Source organism: Nycticebus coucang, chromosome 7 (assembly GCF_027406575.1).
Source record: "Nycticebus coucang isolate mNycCou1 chromosome 7, mNycCou1.pri, whole genome shotgun sequence".
Taxonomy (NCBI): domain Eukaryota; kingdom Metazoa; phylum Chordata; class Mammalia; order Primates; family Lorisidae; genus Nycticebus; species Nycticebus coucang.
Genome location: NC_069786.1, coordinates 116,086,340 through 116,105,226, shown reverse-complemented (window position 1 = coordinate 116,105,226; position 18,887 = coordinate 116,086,340). Strand labels below are relative to the sequence as shown.

General features: G+C 47.6%; 1 protein-coding gene across 4 annotated transcripts; it reads left to right on the top strand.

The window, feature by feature from the left end:
* The first annotated feature begins 6,908 nt into the window (after nucleotides 1-6,908).
* On the top strand, nucleotides 6,909-18,643 carry PRKAG3 (protein kinase AMP-activated non-catalytic subunit gamma 3). Of its 4 annotated transcripts, none has more exons than XM_053597997.1 (14): nucleotides 6,909-7,137; nucleotides 7,438-7,477; nucleotides 7,888-8,040; nucleotides 8,390-8,796; nucleotides 9,848-9,929; nucleotides 11,084-11,142; nucleotides 11,264-11,309; nucleotides 11,510-11,564; nucleotides 11,767-11,893; nucleotides 12,036-12,201; nucleotides 13,001-13,038; nucleotides 13,212-13,358; nucleotides 13,658-13,896; nucleotides 14,465-18,643. In XM_053597997.1, the coding sequence occupies exons 1-13, from the start codon at nucleotides 7,105-7,107 to the stop codon at nucleotides 13,772-13,774; spliced, it is 1,470 nt and encodes a 489-aa protein (XP_053453972.1). In that variant the 5' UTR covers nucleotides 6,909-7,104; the 3' UTR covers nucleotides 13,775-13,896; nucleotides 14,465-18,643. The 4 variants fall into 4 exon arrangements, with proteins under 4 accessions (XP_053453972.1, XP_053453973.1, XP_053453971.1 ...); XM_053597998.1 differs by having other exon boundaries at nucleotides 7,420-7,477; nucleotides 13,730-13,896; XM_053597996.1 differs by having other exon boundaries at nucleotides 7,420-7,477.
* The last annotated feature ends 244 nt before the right edge of the window (nucleotides 18,644-18,887 follow it).

Below are 18,887 nucleotides of genomic sequence, written 5' to 3'. Positions count from 1 at the left end.
GTATATGGGGCCGGCGCCCTACTCACTGAGCCACAGGCGCCGCCGGGAAGACCACTTCTTCTATCTGAAGCATGTACTCTAGAATTTCCTTCATTGAGGTGATGAACTCTCTGTTTTTGTCATAAAACACATTTTTTTATCTTCTTTGTAAATTTTCTCCTTGTTTAAAATTATAAGTTGAATGTTACTTTCAGCACACTAAAGATATTCTACTGTTTTCTACTGTATTCTACTGAAGTCAGCTGTTAGACTGCTAATTCTTTGAAAGTAATCCATTTTTTTCACCAGCTCCTTTCAAACTTTCTCTGTCTTTGGTTTTCTGCAGTTTTCACTGCGGTGTTTCTATATGTAGGTGTCTTCTTATTTATCCCTCCAGGTATTCATAGGCTTTTTGAAACAGACATTGTCATTTTTCATCGGTTTTTAAACATCTCAACTAATCTCTTCATATTGCACCTCTATCCCATTCTCTTTCTACTCTCCTTCTGGGGCTCTGTTTAAATATGTTTTAAACTTTCTTACTCTATCCTCTATATCTGTTATTCTCTTTCATACGTCTTATATCTTTTTAAATTATTTGTATTACATGCTAGGTGATTTCTTCTAATTTAACATAGAATCTTCTTTTCAGCTATGTCTAACCTATCATTAAATTCATTTATTAAGTTTTTGCTTTCACTTCTGTACTTTTCAATCTTAGAGGCCTGACGTGGTGGCTCACCTGTAATCCCAGCACTCTGGGAGGTCAAGGCAAGTGGATCACCTAAGCTCACAAGTTTGAGACCAACCCAAGCTAGAGTGAGACCCCCATCTCTAAAAATAGCTGGGCATTGTGGCGGGCACCTGTAGTCCCAGCTATTCAGGAGGTTGAGGCAAGAGAATGGCTTGAGCCCAAGAGTCTGTGGTTGCTGTGAGCTACGATGCCAAGACACTCTACCAAGGGTGACAAAGTGAGACTCTTGTCTCAAAAAAAAGGGCGGCACCCGTGGCTCAAGGAGTAGGGCGCTGGTCCCATATGCCAGAGGTGGCGGGTTCAAACCCAGCCCCGGCCAAAAAAAAAAAAAAAGAAAGAAAAGAAGTTCTGTTTACTTTTTTTTTTGTTTAATCTGTGGTGCTACTTTTTGTAGCACCTATTTGCTTCATACTTTTTCAAACTTCCATTTCTTAAAGCATAGTAAGCATATTGTTACATGTAAAGTGTCTAATAAATGTCAGTTTTTGAAGTTTTTGTGGATCTGTTTTCACCTTTTCTGCTGGTTCTTGCTCATGGTTTCTAGTTTCCTTGTGTACCTAATTATCTTCAAGTATGTTCTGAGTATTTTAAGAATTTATGGCCTTGAGGGCGGTGCCTGTGGCTCAGTGGGTAGGTATATGGCAGCAGCCCCATATACCGAGGGTGGCGGGTTCAAGCCCGGCCCCAGCCAAACTGCAACAAAAAAATAGCTGGGTGTTGTGCCTGGCGCCTGTAGTCCCAGCTACTCGGGAGGCTGAGGCAAGAGAATTGCCTAAGCCCAGGAGTTGGAGGTTGCTTTGAGCTGTGACATCATAGCACTCTACAGAGGACGATAAAGTGAGACTCTGTCTCTACAAAAAAAAAAAAAAAAAAAAAAAAAATATATATATATATATATATATATATATATATATATATATATGTTTATGGCCTTGAAAGAAGATAGCTTTCTCTGTAGAATATTTATGTTTACTTCTGCCAGGCACTTGAACTCATTACTGATTTAGTACCATTTTAAACCAAGTTCAAGGTTTCATACTCTCTGGATGTTCAGATGAGGCACATCTTGATAATAAATGTATGTAAAAGCTAGTTTGCTTCTGGATTACACTTACTCTGAAGATGTGATACTCTGAGATCCAAGTTTTTATAAATAGGGTCTCCTATCACACTCCCAACTCCTGTGGGTCCTGGACTCCTATGAACCTAGTGGCTCTTGCTAGAATTGGCAGATGCCCTAGAGTAAAAGCCACTTCTTTTCTAACTAACTTCACTGTGTTCCCATGTTCCCTTCAGTTGGGCCTAAAAAGTCCTTACTATCTTGTCTTTTCAGGATTTTTAAGATGTTCTTTACTTTTTCAGTGTTTCAAGTTGCTTTTAGGGGAAGATACTTTCTGAATAACCTAGCCTGCCAAAACTCTCAAATCTTTTTATTTAATCAAAATGTATTTCCTTTCCTCCCAGAAGACCTCACTCTTGAAACTCAACAGCCAGAAGATATTCTTCTTTGTGCTATATCGTTTCTTCCTTAAGGCAATAAACTAAGAAACTCCAAGCTTGGGTGAGAAAAGGGCAACAGAATAGAAGGAAATACCTCTCCTCAATGTGGTCACCACTTCAAAATATTTCCCACCACATATGTAAACCACTAAATCTGGTGCCCAGAACATAGTTACAGCCCCGTAAATAGTTTCTGTAGTCATGATTATTTCTATATCCAAACTTGCCTTGTTTAGGAAGTCTTATTTCAATAAAGACTTTCTTTTACTCTGTTTTCTTCAAGTATTTTTTACTCCCATTGACATCCTTTCTATTTACTCTAATTACCTTTTCAAATATATACTATTTCTTGGGGAAAATGCAATGACTGAACATCCCCCCCCCAAAGCCTTTATTTATTTATTTATTTTTGGTACAGATAGAGTCTTACTTTATCGCCCTCGGTAGAGTGCCGTGGCATCACACAGCTCACAGCAACCTCCAGCTCCTGGGCTTAGACAATCCTCTTGCCTCAGCCTCCCGAGTAGCTGGGACTACAGGCGCCCGCCACAATGCCCATCTATTCTTCTGTTGCAGTTCGGCTAGGGCTGGGTTTGAACCTGGCACCCTCGGTATATGGGACCAGCGCCCTACTCACTGAGCCACAGGGTGTTGCTCCCCCCCCAAAAGCCTTTAAGTGTATCTAGATCTTCTGTTTCTTCACTGACTCAGGTATTAATGTAGAACTCTTTCAGCTGTAAGTGACAGAACACCCAATTCAAACTGCATTCTTTAATATAAAATATTAATAATAAAAAATTCTATTGGTCCATATAATTGAAAAACCCAGTGGTGGGTCTTCAGGTACAGTTCATAGCTCCAAATCCAGTGGTAAAGAGTTCCTTTTAACTCTAGCAAAAGTCCTATTGGGCTAATTCTGTCAATGCCCCCTTACTGTGAACAGAAGCATTTAGTGTGTTCATTGGCTGAATCTGAATTTTGGAACCCACAGTTGAACTTCTCCAAAAATCCCTGTGCTCTGAGATCGGAGGAATTTTGGTTCTCTGCAAGAAAACCCAGAGGTCTGACAAAAGAGAAGTAAATAGATATTGGGTAGACAAAAGCAGCATTTGTATATTGTAATACCCAATAGCTCTCAGGAAAAGGCTCATAATGGGGCTTGTGGGACAGATTAAATTGCATAAACAAGGTGCAGGTTCAGTTCAGGTCTTTGGGCCATTAGCACAGATACTGCACTGTCCAGCTATACACAGACAAGATGGGAGCTGTTGTATCTGAGTGGCTGACACAGAGGCTGCTGTTCCAGCTTCCCAAGTGCTCTGGCATAGGGAACCCCATTTGTGATTTATCAGTAATAAGTCTTATCCAGGCTACTTTCTTGGCCTCCTCAAGTTGTTTTTCTCCCCCTGATACAAAAATAACACTTACACAGCATCCCCAACCTCATGTCAAATCAGCTCTCCAGAGATAGCAGCCAAATTCATCCTAGGGTTAGGGTGTAGGGTCCTTATTATATACCCGGTCTGCAAGTGAGCCAAGAAGTAGGGTTTCAAGATACATGATACCGTGTCCAGAGGCTAAAATCAATCACCCAAGAAGTATGTATTACCCAGCTAAAGCCAGTACCTTAGGCTCATTCAGCCTGCCAAGACCATGGGTAAGGGCTGGGCTGGCAGCAAGAGCAGAGGTGGGGGCTCTGAGAGACAAAGGGCAGGTGCAGGTACAGAGCAGGTGCAGAGCAGGGCAGAACTGGAACTCTTTGTGGTTCCAGTGTTGGGCAGCACTGGTGTCTGCCCAGCTGCAGTCCTCCTCCACTCCAATCTTGCAATGGCTGCTGAGGAGTCGAAACTCCCCCATGCCTGCCTGCTTGCCTGCAGAGCCTCATTGTTGAAGGTCTAGGGGCACTGGCAGCAGGTGGCAAGGTAATAATAATAGTAACCACTTACTGAGGGTATATCACATGCAAAGCCTGTGCTTTCCATAACATGAGCACTGGAGTCCAGAAACCGTGGACTCCACGGTTTTATTTTTGGCTCCATCTTGCTAGTTTTGAGGTTTTGATCAAGTTGCTTAATCTACATATGTTTCCATTTTCTCATCTGCAGATCTGTAATAATAAAAGTCACATAACAGGGATGAAGGGATTATGGGTCATTGTGTGTATATGTTGTGCACAGTGTCTGGTAGACAGTAAGTGCAAACCTGAAGGGCTGTCGCCCACATGTGCAATTCCCAATCCTGCCCTAATCCTGCAATGTAGACGTATTTATTAGAGAGAAGCATGGCTGCTGTAACAAAGGTTCAATTTGTCAGTGGCTTAAACAAGACTCAAATTTATTTATTTCTAACATAACAGTCCAGAAGCAGCCAGACCAGGACAGGTTGGAGGAGGCTCTATCATTTTCAAACTACTTCTCCCACTATTGGGTTCAAATGGCTGCTGTAGTTCCCACCATCTTATCATAATTTTAGCCTATAGAAAAGGGTTCCTCTTCCTGCTAAGGGCACCCTTATAAATTGCGTGTAACCTGCCTGCTCAAATCTTATAAGCCAAACATAGTCACATGCCATACTATCTGCAAAGGAACCTGGGAAATACAGGGTGTCCATAAAGTTGATGTGCAATTTAAAATAGTTTAACATTGTAAATTGCACACAGACTTTATGGATACCCTGTATAATCTTGCACTCAGTTAAAATTGTGGGGATTTACTAGTAGAAGAAGAAGGGGAGAATTGATATTGCTCTCCCAGAGCCCACTCATCCAGCCACCCCACATAAAGAAACACATTTACTGCCCCTTGAACGGAGGCAAGTCAGAGTTCCATCTGGTACAACACCTGGCTCAGAGTCCAGGATACCTAAGAGATGGGCAGTCCCCTCTTCCAAGGAGATGGGCTCCTCATGGTCTGGGGACCCATAAGCTAAACATCAGGTCATCTGCCTCTTCCACACCCTGTAGACAGCAGTGGAGGATGAACAGGATAGACTCAATTAAAACATCCACTTGCTGTAGAATATAAATATCTTAATAACTAAGAAAATACCATGAAGGTTATGTTAACCAGTTAGATGAAAATATTTCAAATTATATATAAAACCAGCACATTGTACCCCACGATTGCATTAATGTACACAGCTATGATTTAATAAAAAAATTTTTTAAAAAGCCACTCACACCAGAATGGCAAACACCCAGCAGTCACTGGATTTTAGCAATGACTAAATCCAGATGGGCAGGAGTGGCTAAGCCCTTTCCTAGCAGTGGAATAAGTTCTTGGTCAGCACATCTGGCTGCTCTTGGTTCTACTTTCTGGGAAGATATCCCCTTCTATGTGGACTCTGACTTTGTCTCCTGGGAAGTTATTCCTTCTCCAGTATCCTCTGTGGCCTCACTGGCTGGAGCATGCTTCTTGCAGACCTGATAGCCTTAGCAACCCTCTTCCCATTGGTGTAGATTTTGGGGGTCTGGGCATAATGTCAGAGGAGAAGGGTGTCAAACCAGGCTTTGCTGATCCAGTTTGTGGCTTCTTTGCCATACAGCATGCTCAAAACCATAGAAGACTTCTGATTGGTTCCATGTGTAACCACAGCCAATGGTCTCACATAGACCTTATTTTTATGCTTGCACACTCTGAACTTGGTGTTCTTCCTATTCTCCACTCTCTCAAACTGGTTGTGGCTATCTTAAGACCAAATGAAAAAATATGCTTGGCTATGAAGGGAACTCTCTTATTCTGTCTGCTGAGCCAGCTCCCACTGTCTAGGGAGTAGGATGTAGTGGAGAAAGGCTGGGTACCACAGGTGCAGCCTTTGCTGGGGCCACTGTCTCTCCTCCGTTCCCCCCATAGGCAGTGTAGGCACTTTAGGGCTGGATGGAAAATGTGTTCAATAAATTCTGCAAGAAATCTAGCTGTTCATTATTGAGTGTCCACTCCAGGGCCAGGGGCTGGGATGAAAGAGCCTGCACGAAGGGGAGGGAAGCACAGGGTGGGGCAGCTGGGGCAGCTGGGGCAGCATTTCTGATTTGGACATTGACTCAGGCCCCAGGAATGCCAAGGAAGGGGGTGGGCAGCCAGCAGAGCCAGGCTGGGATCCCATTGGCAACAGGGAAGGTAGGCACAGGATACACAGAGGGGTGGGAGGCTGGGGCTCCTATGCACCCCAACATATCTCCCAAGCATAGGTAGAAACAGATGTCTCTCCCCCTGCGAACAAGTGCAGGCCCTCAGCAATCCCACCTTTAAGGTGATACTCACGGCCCCTATCTGCCATAACTACCCACTCCACCACTTTCACCTGAGAGGGATGGGCTCCTGGGACTCAAATGTGGCATCTGGACATACACTGGCTGCTTTCCAGGACTACCCACAAACCACTTGTCTTATTCTAGCCTCTAAGCTGGCTGCAACTTGTCCTTTCTAATTCCAGCACCGCCTTCTGCTGAAATTCGAACAAGGAAGCAAGTTAAGCTGAAATCTCCACTGCCCTTCATTTTCCTTCCTTTGGCATCCAACAAAGATGAGAGAGGCCCCTCGGAGTAGGAAGCCTGGCACTCTCATAGCCCAACTCCTCCTGGCTCCCATGTCCCCACAATGCTCAAAGCCACCTTCCACCACCACAGGACCCTTCTAGCTTGTCCTCAGAGACCCAGGATACAGCCGAGGACCAGGCATCGAGATTCTGAGGCCGCCAGCCCCCAGGCTGCTGGGCTGGTGCAGCTGCTCAGGCAGCCTCTCCCTCCTGCTGCCTGACACCCAATCAGAGAGAAACCGATCTGGGCCAGGCAGGGCGCCAGGGGCCAGGCCCAGAATAGTGCTGCCCAGCCACAGTGTTGCACACTTGCTCTCCATTGGGCTGGGGCTGGCCACATGGAGCCGAACCTAGAGCATACACTGGACAGGGTACGGGGGTCCCCAGGGGGCCAGAGCTGGGGCAGCTGAGGCCGGAGGATTGAGAGCACACAGGGCAAATCTGGGTGTATGCGCGTGTATCTCTGTGAATGTGCACATGTGGGTATCTGCGTATATATGTTGTGAGTGTGTACAGTTCCGTGTGTGTCTGGAGAGGTTGGATATGGTGTTTCTGTTGCGTGTGTCTGAGTGTGTGTGTGTGTGGATATGGGGGGGTGCAGTGAGACGGTGGGGGGCCCTGGGTTTGGAAACATAAAGCACCCACCTTTTTAGACATTCTTATCCCCACAGACCCCCTCCTGGAGCAGCCTCGGGGGGCCTGAGCATCAAGGTAGGTAGACTGCCTCTCCCTGTAGCCTAGTCTCTTCTTCCACTTCCTTGGTGCCCCGCTTTTCTGAGACCCTCAAGCCCTCCCAGCCTGGCTTTGTCGTTCTCTCCTTTACTTGCTTTCTTCCTCACTGTTTCTTCTTCCTCTTTTTCCTTTACCTCCTTTTCCCCTCTTTTCAGAAAGAAGGGAGAGTCTGGAGTCTGACATAAATTGCTTAACCTCTCTGCATGTCTGGTCCCTCCCTAATGAAATGGGGATTATAACAATGCCTCCCTTAGGAGGCTGCTATGAGTTTTGAGAAATATGTTGGAGAAAAGCCTACTGCAAATATGAAATATTATCATTAATAACATTGTAATTAATTTTGTTGTATTACTCCCTATTAACCAAATAGGCCCCATTCCCCTTTCCAGAGATGAGCTTCTTAGAGCAAGAGGACAGCACCTCATGGCCACCACCAGCTGTGATCACTAGCTCAGAAAGAATCCATGGGAAACGGAGGGTCAAGGCCTCCAGATGGATGAGGCAGGAGGCCGTGGAGGAAGGGGAGCCGCTGGGTCTAGAAGGTGAGTTCAAGGCCAGTTCTGGGGAGCTGAGGGCCAGGGCAATGGGAAGTCCCAGAGCTTGGGGCCAGGCTCTGCCTTAGCCCGCTCCAAATTACAGAGTTGGACCCAACTTCATCGTAGGGCCTCAGTCTCCCCCACTGCACTGCAGAACCAGAGGCCCAGCTTAGCCAACTCAGAAAGACAGGACAGAACCACAGTCTGAAATGATTCTCTGAGACCGTGGCTTCTAACCTGCAAAATGGGGCCATAGAATCCAGGCTTCCCAAGGCTATTGTGTGATTAACTGAGATGGTAAATGAAAAAATGATTTGGAAGATGGAGTTACTGTCCTTTCCCCTCCTCCTCCTAGCAGGTCCTCAGGCCAGCCCAGCTGCTGAATCCTCTGGGCTGGAAGCCACATTCCCCAAGGCCACACCCTTGGCCCAAGTTGCTGTCTTGGCTGGAGTGGGCATTTCACCAACAGGGGACTTCCTCCCTCCAGACTGTTCAGCCTCAGTGGTGGGTTCCAGCACAGATGATGCGGAGCTGGCCACAGAGTTCTCAGCCACAGAGACCTGGGGGTGTGAGTTAGAAGGCCTGGTGGAAGAGAAGCCTGCTCCATGCCCATCGCCACAGGCCCCATTACCCAAGCTGGGCTGGGATGACGAGCTGCAGAAGCCCGGGGCCCAAGTCTACATGCGCTTCATGCAGGAGCACAACTGCTACGATGCCATGGCAACCAGCTCCAAGCTGGTCATCTTTGACACCACGCTAGAGGTGAGGCCACGCTGCTGCCCCACCTGAACTCAGTGTCCACCCGCACACAGTGCTGTAGCCATAAATCATACCTTCTGAGATGTTCTGCAAGGCTGTGTCCCTCTACAAATCTCCTTCCAGGACTCCTTCTTAGCATGTGGAGACCAGTGGTGGGAGGGAGAGCTTAAGCTCTGCTATTTGGTATCTGTAGGCCCTCAGGTCAGTCACTTTCCTTCTCTCATCTCAAAGACTAGAATCATCCTACACGGTTCAGAGGATTCTTGGGACAACTCAGTATAAGGTGGGGATGTTTTACAGAGTATGAAGTATGTGTTAAGAGGTTGCAGAGTTGCTTGGAACAAAGAGTGGGGGACTCTTTTGATAACGGAAAAATAGGACAGACTTTGGTACCTGCTCTTCCACTAGGGCTAAGCTACAAAATGGCTATGATTCTATTCTTATTGCCATTATGTAGAGCAGTGTTTCCCAAAGGATATGTATCTTCCACAGTACACAATTAGATTCCAGTGGTTCATGAACAAATACATTTATTTCAATAGCTCAAATGTATTTAATGTGTGTTAGAAAAATATAACCAGCACGTACAGATAGTACTTTTAAGGATGAGGCTCTAAACGAGTCAATAGAAATTTTATTTAGAGAAAAAATACGTGAATTATATAACTATGCAAATGTTATATAAATAATTATACCTCTAGTACATAGATTAGCAACAACTCTATTTGTCCATTTACACATGACTTCCAAGTGGAAACACAAAGGCAGAGCTTTTCACACCCTGGTGGACCTGGTGAGGGTCTCTTCAGTGCCTCTGGCCACAAGCACCCTTATTTATGTAGCAAATGTGCCCAACAATGATCAAGTCTGCTGTGTGCCATGACATGAGGAAGGCAAGCTCGTGTGGAGGAGGACCAGGAGAAGGTCCCACAAAAGGACCCTGGTTGGGACAGCAGAGGGGATGGTAGGTGGACGACTGCCCCCGAGGGACAGTAGGAAAGCAAGGTACAGACCCCTTGGGACTTGCCCTTGACTGTTCTCCTTTGCTCCTCAGATCAAGAAGGCCTTCTTTGCCATGGTGGCCAATGGTGTGCGGGCAGCACCTCTGTGGAACAGCGAGAAGCAGAGCTTTGTGGGTGAGAAGGGGCTGGAGAGGCTACAGAGAGTGGAGAATGGGAAGGAGGGACCTTGTATGGTGGTTCTGAGGCTGAACTCTGACATACCACAAGCTTGAGGGACCCTCAGGTTGAGCCAAGCCAAGGGCAGTGTAGGGGCAAGTCCACTCATGAGTCTCATGGCAGCCAACTGTGAGATGTGGGGCTCAAAATCCCTACCTGTGGAATGGTTATGGCCAGTTGACCCTTTCTAGCTCTACTACCTTATAGCTCCATGTCATAGGTGCCAGGTAGCAAATGAGGAAGGAAGAAAAAGAAATAAAAGGAATAGGAAGAGGAAAGGGGAAAAGAGAAATTGAAGAGGCTAGGTACGATGGCTGATGCCTGTAATCCCAGCACTCTGGGAGGGTGAGGTGGGTGGATTGCTTGAGCTCAGAAGTCAGAGACCAGGGTGGCACCTGTAGCTCAAAGGAGTAGGGCGCTGGCCCCATATACCAGAGGTGGTCGGTTCAAACCCTCCCCAGCCAAAAACTGCAAAAAAAAGTCAGAGACCAGCCTGAGCAAGAGTGAGACTCCATCTCTACTAATAAAAAAACCAGCTGGGTGTTGTGGTGGGCTCCTGTAGTCCCAGCTACTTGGGAGGCTGAGGCAAGAGGATCACTCAACCCCAAGAGTTTGAGGTTGCTGTGAGCTATGACACCAAGGCACTCTATCCAGGGGGACAGAGTAAGACTCTGTCTCAAAACAAACAAACAAACAAAAAACACTCTGCGAGGCTATGGTGAACTCACAAATTTGTGACCAGCCCAAGTCAGAGGGAGACCTCATCTCTAAAAATAGCCCATCCCTGTGGCAGGCACCTGTAGTCCCAGCTACTTGGGAGGCTGAGGCAAGAGAATCTCTTGAGCCCAAGAGTTTGAGGTTGTTGTAAGCTATGACGCCACAGCACTCTGCCAAGGACAACAAAGTGAGACTCTGTCTCAAAAAAAAAAAAAAAGAGAGAGAGAGAGAGAAATTGGCGGGGAGCACAAGGGAGAACCCCATTTCTCAGGCATGGGAGGGGCTGCTCCAGCATCCTCATCCCACAGTCTCTGCTGTCTCAGTGCAAGCACACTGGCAGGGTGGGGAAGGAGTCTGATCCCTGCCTTGGGCTGACCTTTCTCCCAACCCCGCAGGGATGCTGACCATCACAGACTTCATCTTGGTGCTGCATCGCTACTATAGGTCCCCGCTGGTGAGGAGAGGGCTGGGAGGCCTATGGGTGCCCAGATGGGCTGGGGCAGAGGAGAGTCTTCATGGAGCTTGGTGCCTGAGGGACCCACGTGTAACTCCTAGAGTCCTGTCTATGTCCCTAGGTCCAGATCTATGAAATTGAAGAACATAAGATCGAGACCTGGCGGGGTGAGTGGGGAAAGGGTACCAGAAAGGGGCTGAGTGGGTAAGGGTGGGCTAAGGGCCTGAAGTAGAGGATGGGCAATGGGGGCTTCTTGGATGGAACAAGTGGGGAGGAATAGGGAGCCTCTGAGTGCCTGAGGGGAGAGGTGTAGGGTGAGGCAAGGTGGCCAGTTCTCTTGGCCTGACCAGCTCTGGTTTTTCTGCAGAAATTTACCTGCAAGGCTGCTTCAAGCCTCTGGTCTCCATATCTCCCAGTGACAGGTAAGCACCCCCAACACACATACCTGGGCCTCTTCCTCCCACTGTCCCCTTCCCTAGTCCCACTCAGCATTGAACTTGCCTCCTCACCCCACACAACTCTCAGGCAAGGCAATCTTGGTGCCTTGTCCTCCTTTTTAGGGGAACGGGATGGCAGGGGTCTCTCCCCAGGCTGCCCCCAGGTTCAGTGTTCCCACCTCCACAGCCTGTTTGAAGCTGTCTATACTCTCATCAAGAACCGGATCCATCGCCTGCCTGTCCTGGACCCAGTCTCAGGCGATGTACTTCACATCCTCACACACAAGCGGCTGCTCAAGTTCCTGCACATTTTTGTGAGCCTGGGCCCCAGTGGGAGGAAGGGAAGGTGACCAGAGGGGCTGAGAAATTGTCAACCCTAAGAATGGGGAGGGAGGAGCTAGCAGTCTTCTCGGGGCTGCTGGGCCCCTGATCTCTACTCATCCCGATCCCAACCAGGGTTCCCTGCTGCCCCGGCCCTCTTTCCTCTACCGCACTATCCAAGATTTGGGCATTGGCACATTCCGAGACTTGGCAGTGGTACTGGAGACAGCTCCCATCCTGACAGCACTGGACATCTTTGTGGACCGGCGTGTGTCTGCGCTGCCTGTGGTCAATGAATGTGGTATCTGCACCCAGGATGAGAGGCTCTGGTGGACTGGGGCGAGGAAGGGCTTCATGGGGAGGACATGGGGGAGGGCAGGGGTCTGTGTAGCATACGCTGGGGGCCCAGGGAGAGGTGGGGGTTAGAGGGCTTTGCCTGCTCTGAAACTTGGACCAGTTACTTAGCCTCTCCATGCCTCTCTTAAAATTAACCTTTTTTGCACGCCACCTAACAAAACAATAGCATATAAATATTGCATAATATAATCTTTAGTCTCATTTCTAATTTCCTCAAGAATATATAAATTTTAACATTGATTTGCCCTAAATAGGATGCAATTGAAGTCTATATTTTGTATTCATGTCTTTTGTTCCTTAAGCCTCTTTAAATCCAGAACAGTTCTTCTCCCCTCTAATTTTCATAACTTCAGTGACTTGAAAGCCTGGATGAGTTGTCCTATAGGATTCTCTACTTCCAGATTTCTCTGTTTGCTTTCTAATGTTGGCCTTGACCTTGTTCCTCCATTCCTGTGTTTCCTGTAAACTGGAAATTAGATCTGAAGGCTTGACAAGATTCAGGCTATGCATTTGAGACTAGGATATTTCATAGGTGATGCCATGTTACACATACTGCGTCTCCTCAGGAGGCATGGTGTGAGGTTGTCTCCTCTCTGTGATGCTAAGTTTGATACTTGGGTTCTGGTAGTGGCAGCCTCATGCTTTATTATAAAGCCCACAGCCCAGGCCCACTGCATAGCATCCTGGTTCTGATCTGACCCTCTTCCCTGTCTCTCCCTGCCACCCACCCGCCACCTCTGCAGGTCAGGTCGTGGGCCTCTACTCCCGCTTTGATGTGATTGTAAGTGTCTGCAGAGACCTGGGGGTGCTGCAGGGAGGCTGAGGATATAGGGACTAGTGGGGGGGTAATCCGTGGATCAAGGGGGACCTTCACAAGTATGTAGGGGTGATATCTGTGGGGTTGGAGTGTGGGCGAGGGAGTGACTGAGAGTCATATTTTTCTCCCTCTCCTAGCACCTGGCTGCACAGAAAACCTATAACCACCTAGACATGAGTGTGGGAGAAGCCCTGAGACAGAGGACAGTGTGTCTGGAGGGAGTCCTTTCCTGCCAGCCCCATGACAGCTTGGGGGAAGTGATCGACAGGATTGTGCGGGAGCAGGTACCCAGGGCCCTCCATGCCCCCAGAACATATGGCTCAGTCCTTCTGCAAGGCTCCAGCCATCCCTAAATATCAGACACCTGGCCAACTTCATGACCAGCTCCTGGTGTCCACACTGGTCTTGTCTGTACCTGGTGCTATCCATCAGTCCCCATGTCAATGGCCACAGCCAACTATGGTCACAGTTGGTTCCTAGGAGACACTCTTCTTCTCCCCACTATGTCAGGTTGTTTCCCTGATTCTTGATACCAATCTCATTAGCTGCCTCTGCCCCCTCACTGAGCACTGGGGACCCACAGGTACACCGGCTGGTGCTAGTGGACGAGACTCAGCATCTCCTGGGCGTGGTCTCCCTCTCCGACATCCTTCAGGCGATTGTGCTCAGCCCTGCTGGAATCGATGCCCTCAGTGCCTGAGAATGTTCTGGTCCTCGCTCCCAGGCCACCTCCACACTCGGAAGCCAATGAAGCCAGTGAAGGGAACTGGGGGCTGGCCTTCATCTTTCCCTTACCCCTCTGCCGGTTCAGGTCTGGTTCAGGTAGGTTCTGGCCTGCACTAATGTCATCGGCCCCTCAATCTTCCCAGGTTCCTAGATCTTACATTGGAACACCCCAAGAATGGAAATGACCCAGCTCATAGTGGAGCAATCCCAAGAAAACAAGTATAAGGACTCATAAGCCATCACTTTGTCCCACTCTGAGCTGAGATGACAGAAGCCCTCCTAGGAGGAGTGGACAAAGCCTGGCCTAGAGGCTAGGGTGGCAGTGTGACTTCAGACCATTTGGGAAGATTTATCTGTTCCCTCACAATCAATTCTCACCTGTTGGGAATGCCATTAGAAGGAAGCAAGCTATATAAACCTTGTGGAATGGTATTTCCATCCTTAGGAAGAACTAAGGTTTAAAGGAAGGAGCTTGCACCTAAGTGCTCATCTCAGTAAATTTGATATGATCTCAGGCTTGTTCCTGGTAGCATGTTTGCTAGGACCTTGAAGAAGGGTGGGACACAAGTTCCACTTACTTGGCAGTGGATGGTAAGACTCCCTCCTGGAAAGGCAACTTCCCCTCTGTGTTTGATCACTGTCTTCGCTTCTCTTTTCCTCACAGACTTCTCCAGCCCTCCCTAACTGCCCCTGCCATGCCCATGCTCCCAGAAGCCCTTGGGTTTGCCAGTGCACTGCGTGATGACAACATTAAGGAGAACAGCCTGAAAGTCTCTACACTGGAGGCACTGGGATTACCCGTGTGCCTGTGCCCACACACACCCCTTTACCCCACCTGAGTCAAGACTGATCCCAGTGGGGAAGGGAGCTCACAGCCCTCAGGCTAGTCAGGTTCCAAGTTCCTGGCTTCTGGATTCCCAGCTTCTGGACTGCATAGCGCTTGAGCCACTACCTTCCTGGGAGTTCCAGCTGTTCTTGAGTTATGGGAAACCTTAGTGGTCCCCACAGCTTTGCCACTGTCCTCCTGCTGTCCTGGCATTATCCTTTCAGCACTGCTGGGGTCACCATGGAGCAGAAGTTATTTGCAGAACTACCTGTTAGAGTGGGGTCCTCTTTCTTTTCTTACACAGAGAACTCATTAGCATTCATCAGTGCATCATGTCCTCAGTCCCCAGTGATGGACAGCCTTCTATGAAACCAAAAGAACAATCTATGAACTTGGATTTTATAGATTTCACTAAAAAAAAAAAAAAAGCTACGGTCATTTAACCTGAACTTGAGCCAAGATCCCTGTGCTTTCTGAATTCAAAGGCATGAAGGAAATTTGGCAAAAGCTGCAAATGGCATGTGTTTTGTGCATAGAGTATTACTCTACTAAAATTTCTTTTTTTATCTTTTATTTACAATGAAACCATAAAGAAAACAGTAATTAATTAATACTTATGTAGTAGGTACAACTCAGTCTACAAACTCCAATCTGGAAGAAACATAACTTTATTTCTTCTGACACTGAATGGAATTTCTATTAGGAACCCCATTTTACCAGGTGATAGAATTGAATATTGGTCACTTTGGGGTCTCCCCCTGACATTTTTTTTTTTTTTTTGAGACAGTCTTAAGCTGTCACCCTGGGTAGAGTGCCATGCGTCATAGCTCACAGCAACCTCCAACTCTTAGGCTCAAGCTATCCTCTTGCCTCAGTTTTTTTTTCTATTTTTAGTAGAGACAGGGTCTCACTTTTTGCTCAGGCTGGTTTCAAACCTGTGAACTCAAGCTATCTACCTGACTTGGCTTCACAGACTGCCAGGATTACAGGTGTGAGCCACCGCACCCAGCCATTCCCCCTGACCTTTCACTTGGGGTAAGCTTAGTGGGGGGTGGGGGAGACTTTAAGTAGTATAAGACTTTGTTCCCCAGCCATCATTATCCATTTAAGCCAGCACCTGCTAAAACATCCAAGTCCCCATCTGGTCATCAGCTGGTTGTTCTCCTTCATTCCCACAAAGCCTCTTCAGGCCTGCCCATGCTTGGGACATGCAGAACATTTTAGCTCCTAGCCCTGCACCTTTCTGGCCTTCAGGAGGCTACATAGGGTTCCAGTGGCCTGTTCTACCCTGCAGCTTGCTGTTTTCCTCAGCTCTATCCAGGAAACATGGGGGCCAGGGTGCTTCTATAACCGCCAAACCTTTTTGGGGTTTTGTCATACTCCCCTCTCTCTTCAGACTCAGTCCCCCTCTCTAGTTCATTTTCTCAAGGGCCCCAGAAATGCCTATAGTCTCTGTCCCCAAGCCCTCACCAGCTTATGGAATGTTTGCCAGGAGGAAAAGAGGGGGCCTTTAGTCTCTAACCCAGCAGTTCTCAACCAGTGGGTCATGACCCCTTTGGGGGTTGAATGACCCTTTCACAGGGTCGCCTAAATACATCCTGCATATCAGCTATTTATATTACCATTCATAACAGTAGCAAAATTACAGTTATGAAGTAGCAACAAAAATAATTTTATAGTTGGGGGTCACCACAACACGAGGAACTGTATTAAAGGGTTGTGGCATTAGGAAGGTTGAGAACCACTGCCCCATTATATACTCTTCCAAACCCACTGTATATGTCCTGAGTTCTTGCCACCCACCCTGAGGATGAGGCTTTTGAAATCCTAAAACCAACATTCGCTTCTGCTGGCACATTCTTTTCTGTGGCAACGAGCATGGCGTGTCTATCTGAATGTGAGGGAAGAGGGAGGTCTCTAAAATGTGACCCCATACCTTTACTCCATAGAGACTTTTGTACTTGATGGGTCAGGCAGTAAATGAAGGTATTTTCTCACTAGACATTTTACCAAAACCTGAGGGTCAGTGTTGTTTCAGCTCTGGCCCTACCCAGGAAGGTCCATGTCTTGAGCCCAAGACAGAAGATGGGAGAGGGGTGATCACGGGTTCTAGGGAGAATCTCTTTAGTGACAGTGCCCTTGGGGAGTCTAGGGCAGGTGACTCTGGCCACAGCCAGTTCTGGGCAAGTGTAACAGGTCAGTCCTTTAAGGCTGTGCCTCTGGGTGGCTCTGCATGAGAAAGACTTATAGCCATAGCAGCAAAGGCTCAGGGCCAGCAGCCTGAGAAAGGCACTCTTGTTCCCCTTGGGTCTTCCTGAGAGCAGGTATGTCCCTACCCGTCTGGGCATCATCCTGAGGACCTGGCAGCTCTCCCCCTTGGGTTCTTCTGTGAGAGACCATCCCACCCTCACTGCCTCAGATCCTCCTCTGGTCACAGCTTGGCCCTCAGCCCCTGGCCTAGCCCTTTCACCATCATGGTAGCTGGACAAGGGGCACAGAACTGCCACAGGGGCAGCGACTGCCTCCACTCTAGCTCAGAATACTAGAAGGGTCCTGTGTACGCCCGTCTTGCTGTCCCCTTTTTCTGACTTTGCCCCTCCTCAAACTTCCGTGGCATCCTTTGCCTTCTTGTCTCTCTTCTCACAGCCCTCTCTGTAGTTCTCAGCCCTGGATGTGCGTCAGGCTCACCAGGGAAGCTTTGTAAAGTGCAGAGTCCAGGGTCCCATTCCTAGAGATGCTAATTTCCAGATTTGGGTCGGGACCTGGGCAACTGTATTGATTTTCTATAAAAGCTAGAGACATTAGGTGGCACCTGTGGATCAAAGGAGTAGGGCGCCAGCCCCATATGCCAGCGGTGGTAGGTTCAAACCCAGCCCCGGCCAAAAGCTGCAAAAAAAAAAAAAAAAAAAAAAGCTAGAGACATGACTGATAACACATGATAAGCATGTAACTGTGCTGAGAAATGCAGATCCTCATTCTCCCAGTAAAGTCATTCATCACATTAGTGGGTTTGTCTATTATTTAATCATGACTAAGGTCTGCAACAAGTTCTGCCTAAGAGTAGCAGAACAGTATCGAAGATACCAGAATCCGTGACCATTCACACTCCCCTCCCAAATATCCTTAAATCCAGAAATATTCAGTATAATGTCATGTATGTCTCTTCCATGATAGCAATTGTTAAAGTTTTCATTTGGCACACATATTAAAACTAGAGTCATAAATAATGACCTGGAAATAGATTACTATTACCAGGACAAAATGCATTCAGAGCTGAAACTTCCATAGACCATGAGTGTGTAGACAGCCAGGTGGTGGGCACCTGTAGTCCCAGCTACTCAGGAGGCTGAGGCAAGAGGATCGCTCGAGCCCAAGAGTTTGAGGTTGTTGTGACCTGTGATGCCAGGGCACTCTACAAAGGATATCAAAGTGAGACTCTGTCTCAAAAAAAATAAAAAAAAAGAAAGAAAGAAAAATAAAAAGGGGAGTATCTGCTGTGCTAAATCAATGATTCTAAATCTATTTTTCTTCTTCTTTCCCTGTAGAGGAGATAAGGGGCTATCAGGGGTCTCACAGTGACATCCCTTTGCTGTGACTCTCAGGAGCCCTGAGACTCTCAGACCCTGGGAGTGTGCCCCATCACTGGGCACTGATAGACTTTGCGCCAACCCTCAATCAGGACTGATGTTCTTCAGCCTCCAGAGAGAAAACTGGAAGGAAAGGACCCCACACTATGACACATCCTTCCTAGTGTTATTATGTGTTTAAATGAATGAATCACTGTCAAAAAAAGTAACCTTTTCCTTTTCTTCCTTTTTTTTTTTTTCTTTTAAGGTAGTCTCACTCTGTCACCCTGGTAGAGTGCTCACAGCAACCTCAAACTCTTGGGCTCAAGTGATCCTCTTGTCCCAGCCTCCTGAGTAGCTGAGACTACAGGTGCCTGTCACAATGCCTGCTAGTTTTTTTCTATTTTTAGTAGAGATGGGGTCTCACTCTTGCTCAGGCTGGTCTCGAACTCTTGAACTCAGGTGATCCACCCACCTCAGCCTCCCATTTTCTTTTCTTTTCTTTCTTTTTTTTTTTTTTTTTATCAAGAGCATAAAGTTGGGCGGCGCCTGTGGCTCAGTCGGTAAGGCGCCAGCCCCATATACCGAGGGTGACGGGTTCAAGCCCGGCCCTGGCCAAACTGCAACCAAAAAATAGCCGGGTGTTGTGGCGGGCACCTGTAGTCCCAGCTACTTGGGAGGCTGAGGCAAAAGAA

Excerpts from the sequence above, each read along its gene's own strand:
- PRKAG3 (XM_053597996.1), top strand. The coding sequence starts at position 7,105 with ATGGAGCCGAACCTAGAGCATACACTGGACAGG. Across the intron at positions 7,478-7,887 it reads CGGGGGGCCTGAGCATCAAG|AGATGAGCTTCTTAGAGCAA; the intron begins GTAGGTAGACTG and ends TCCCCTTTCCAG. Across the intron at positions 11,143-11,263 it reads GCTACTATAGGTCCCCGCTG|GTCCAGATCTATGAAATTGA; the intron begins GTGAGGAGAGGG and ends CTATGTCCCTAG.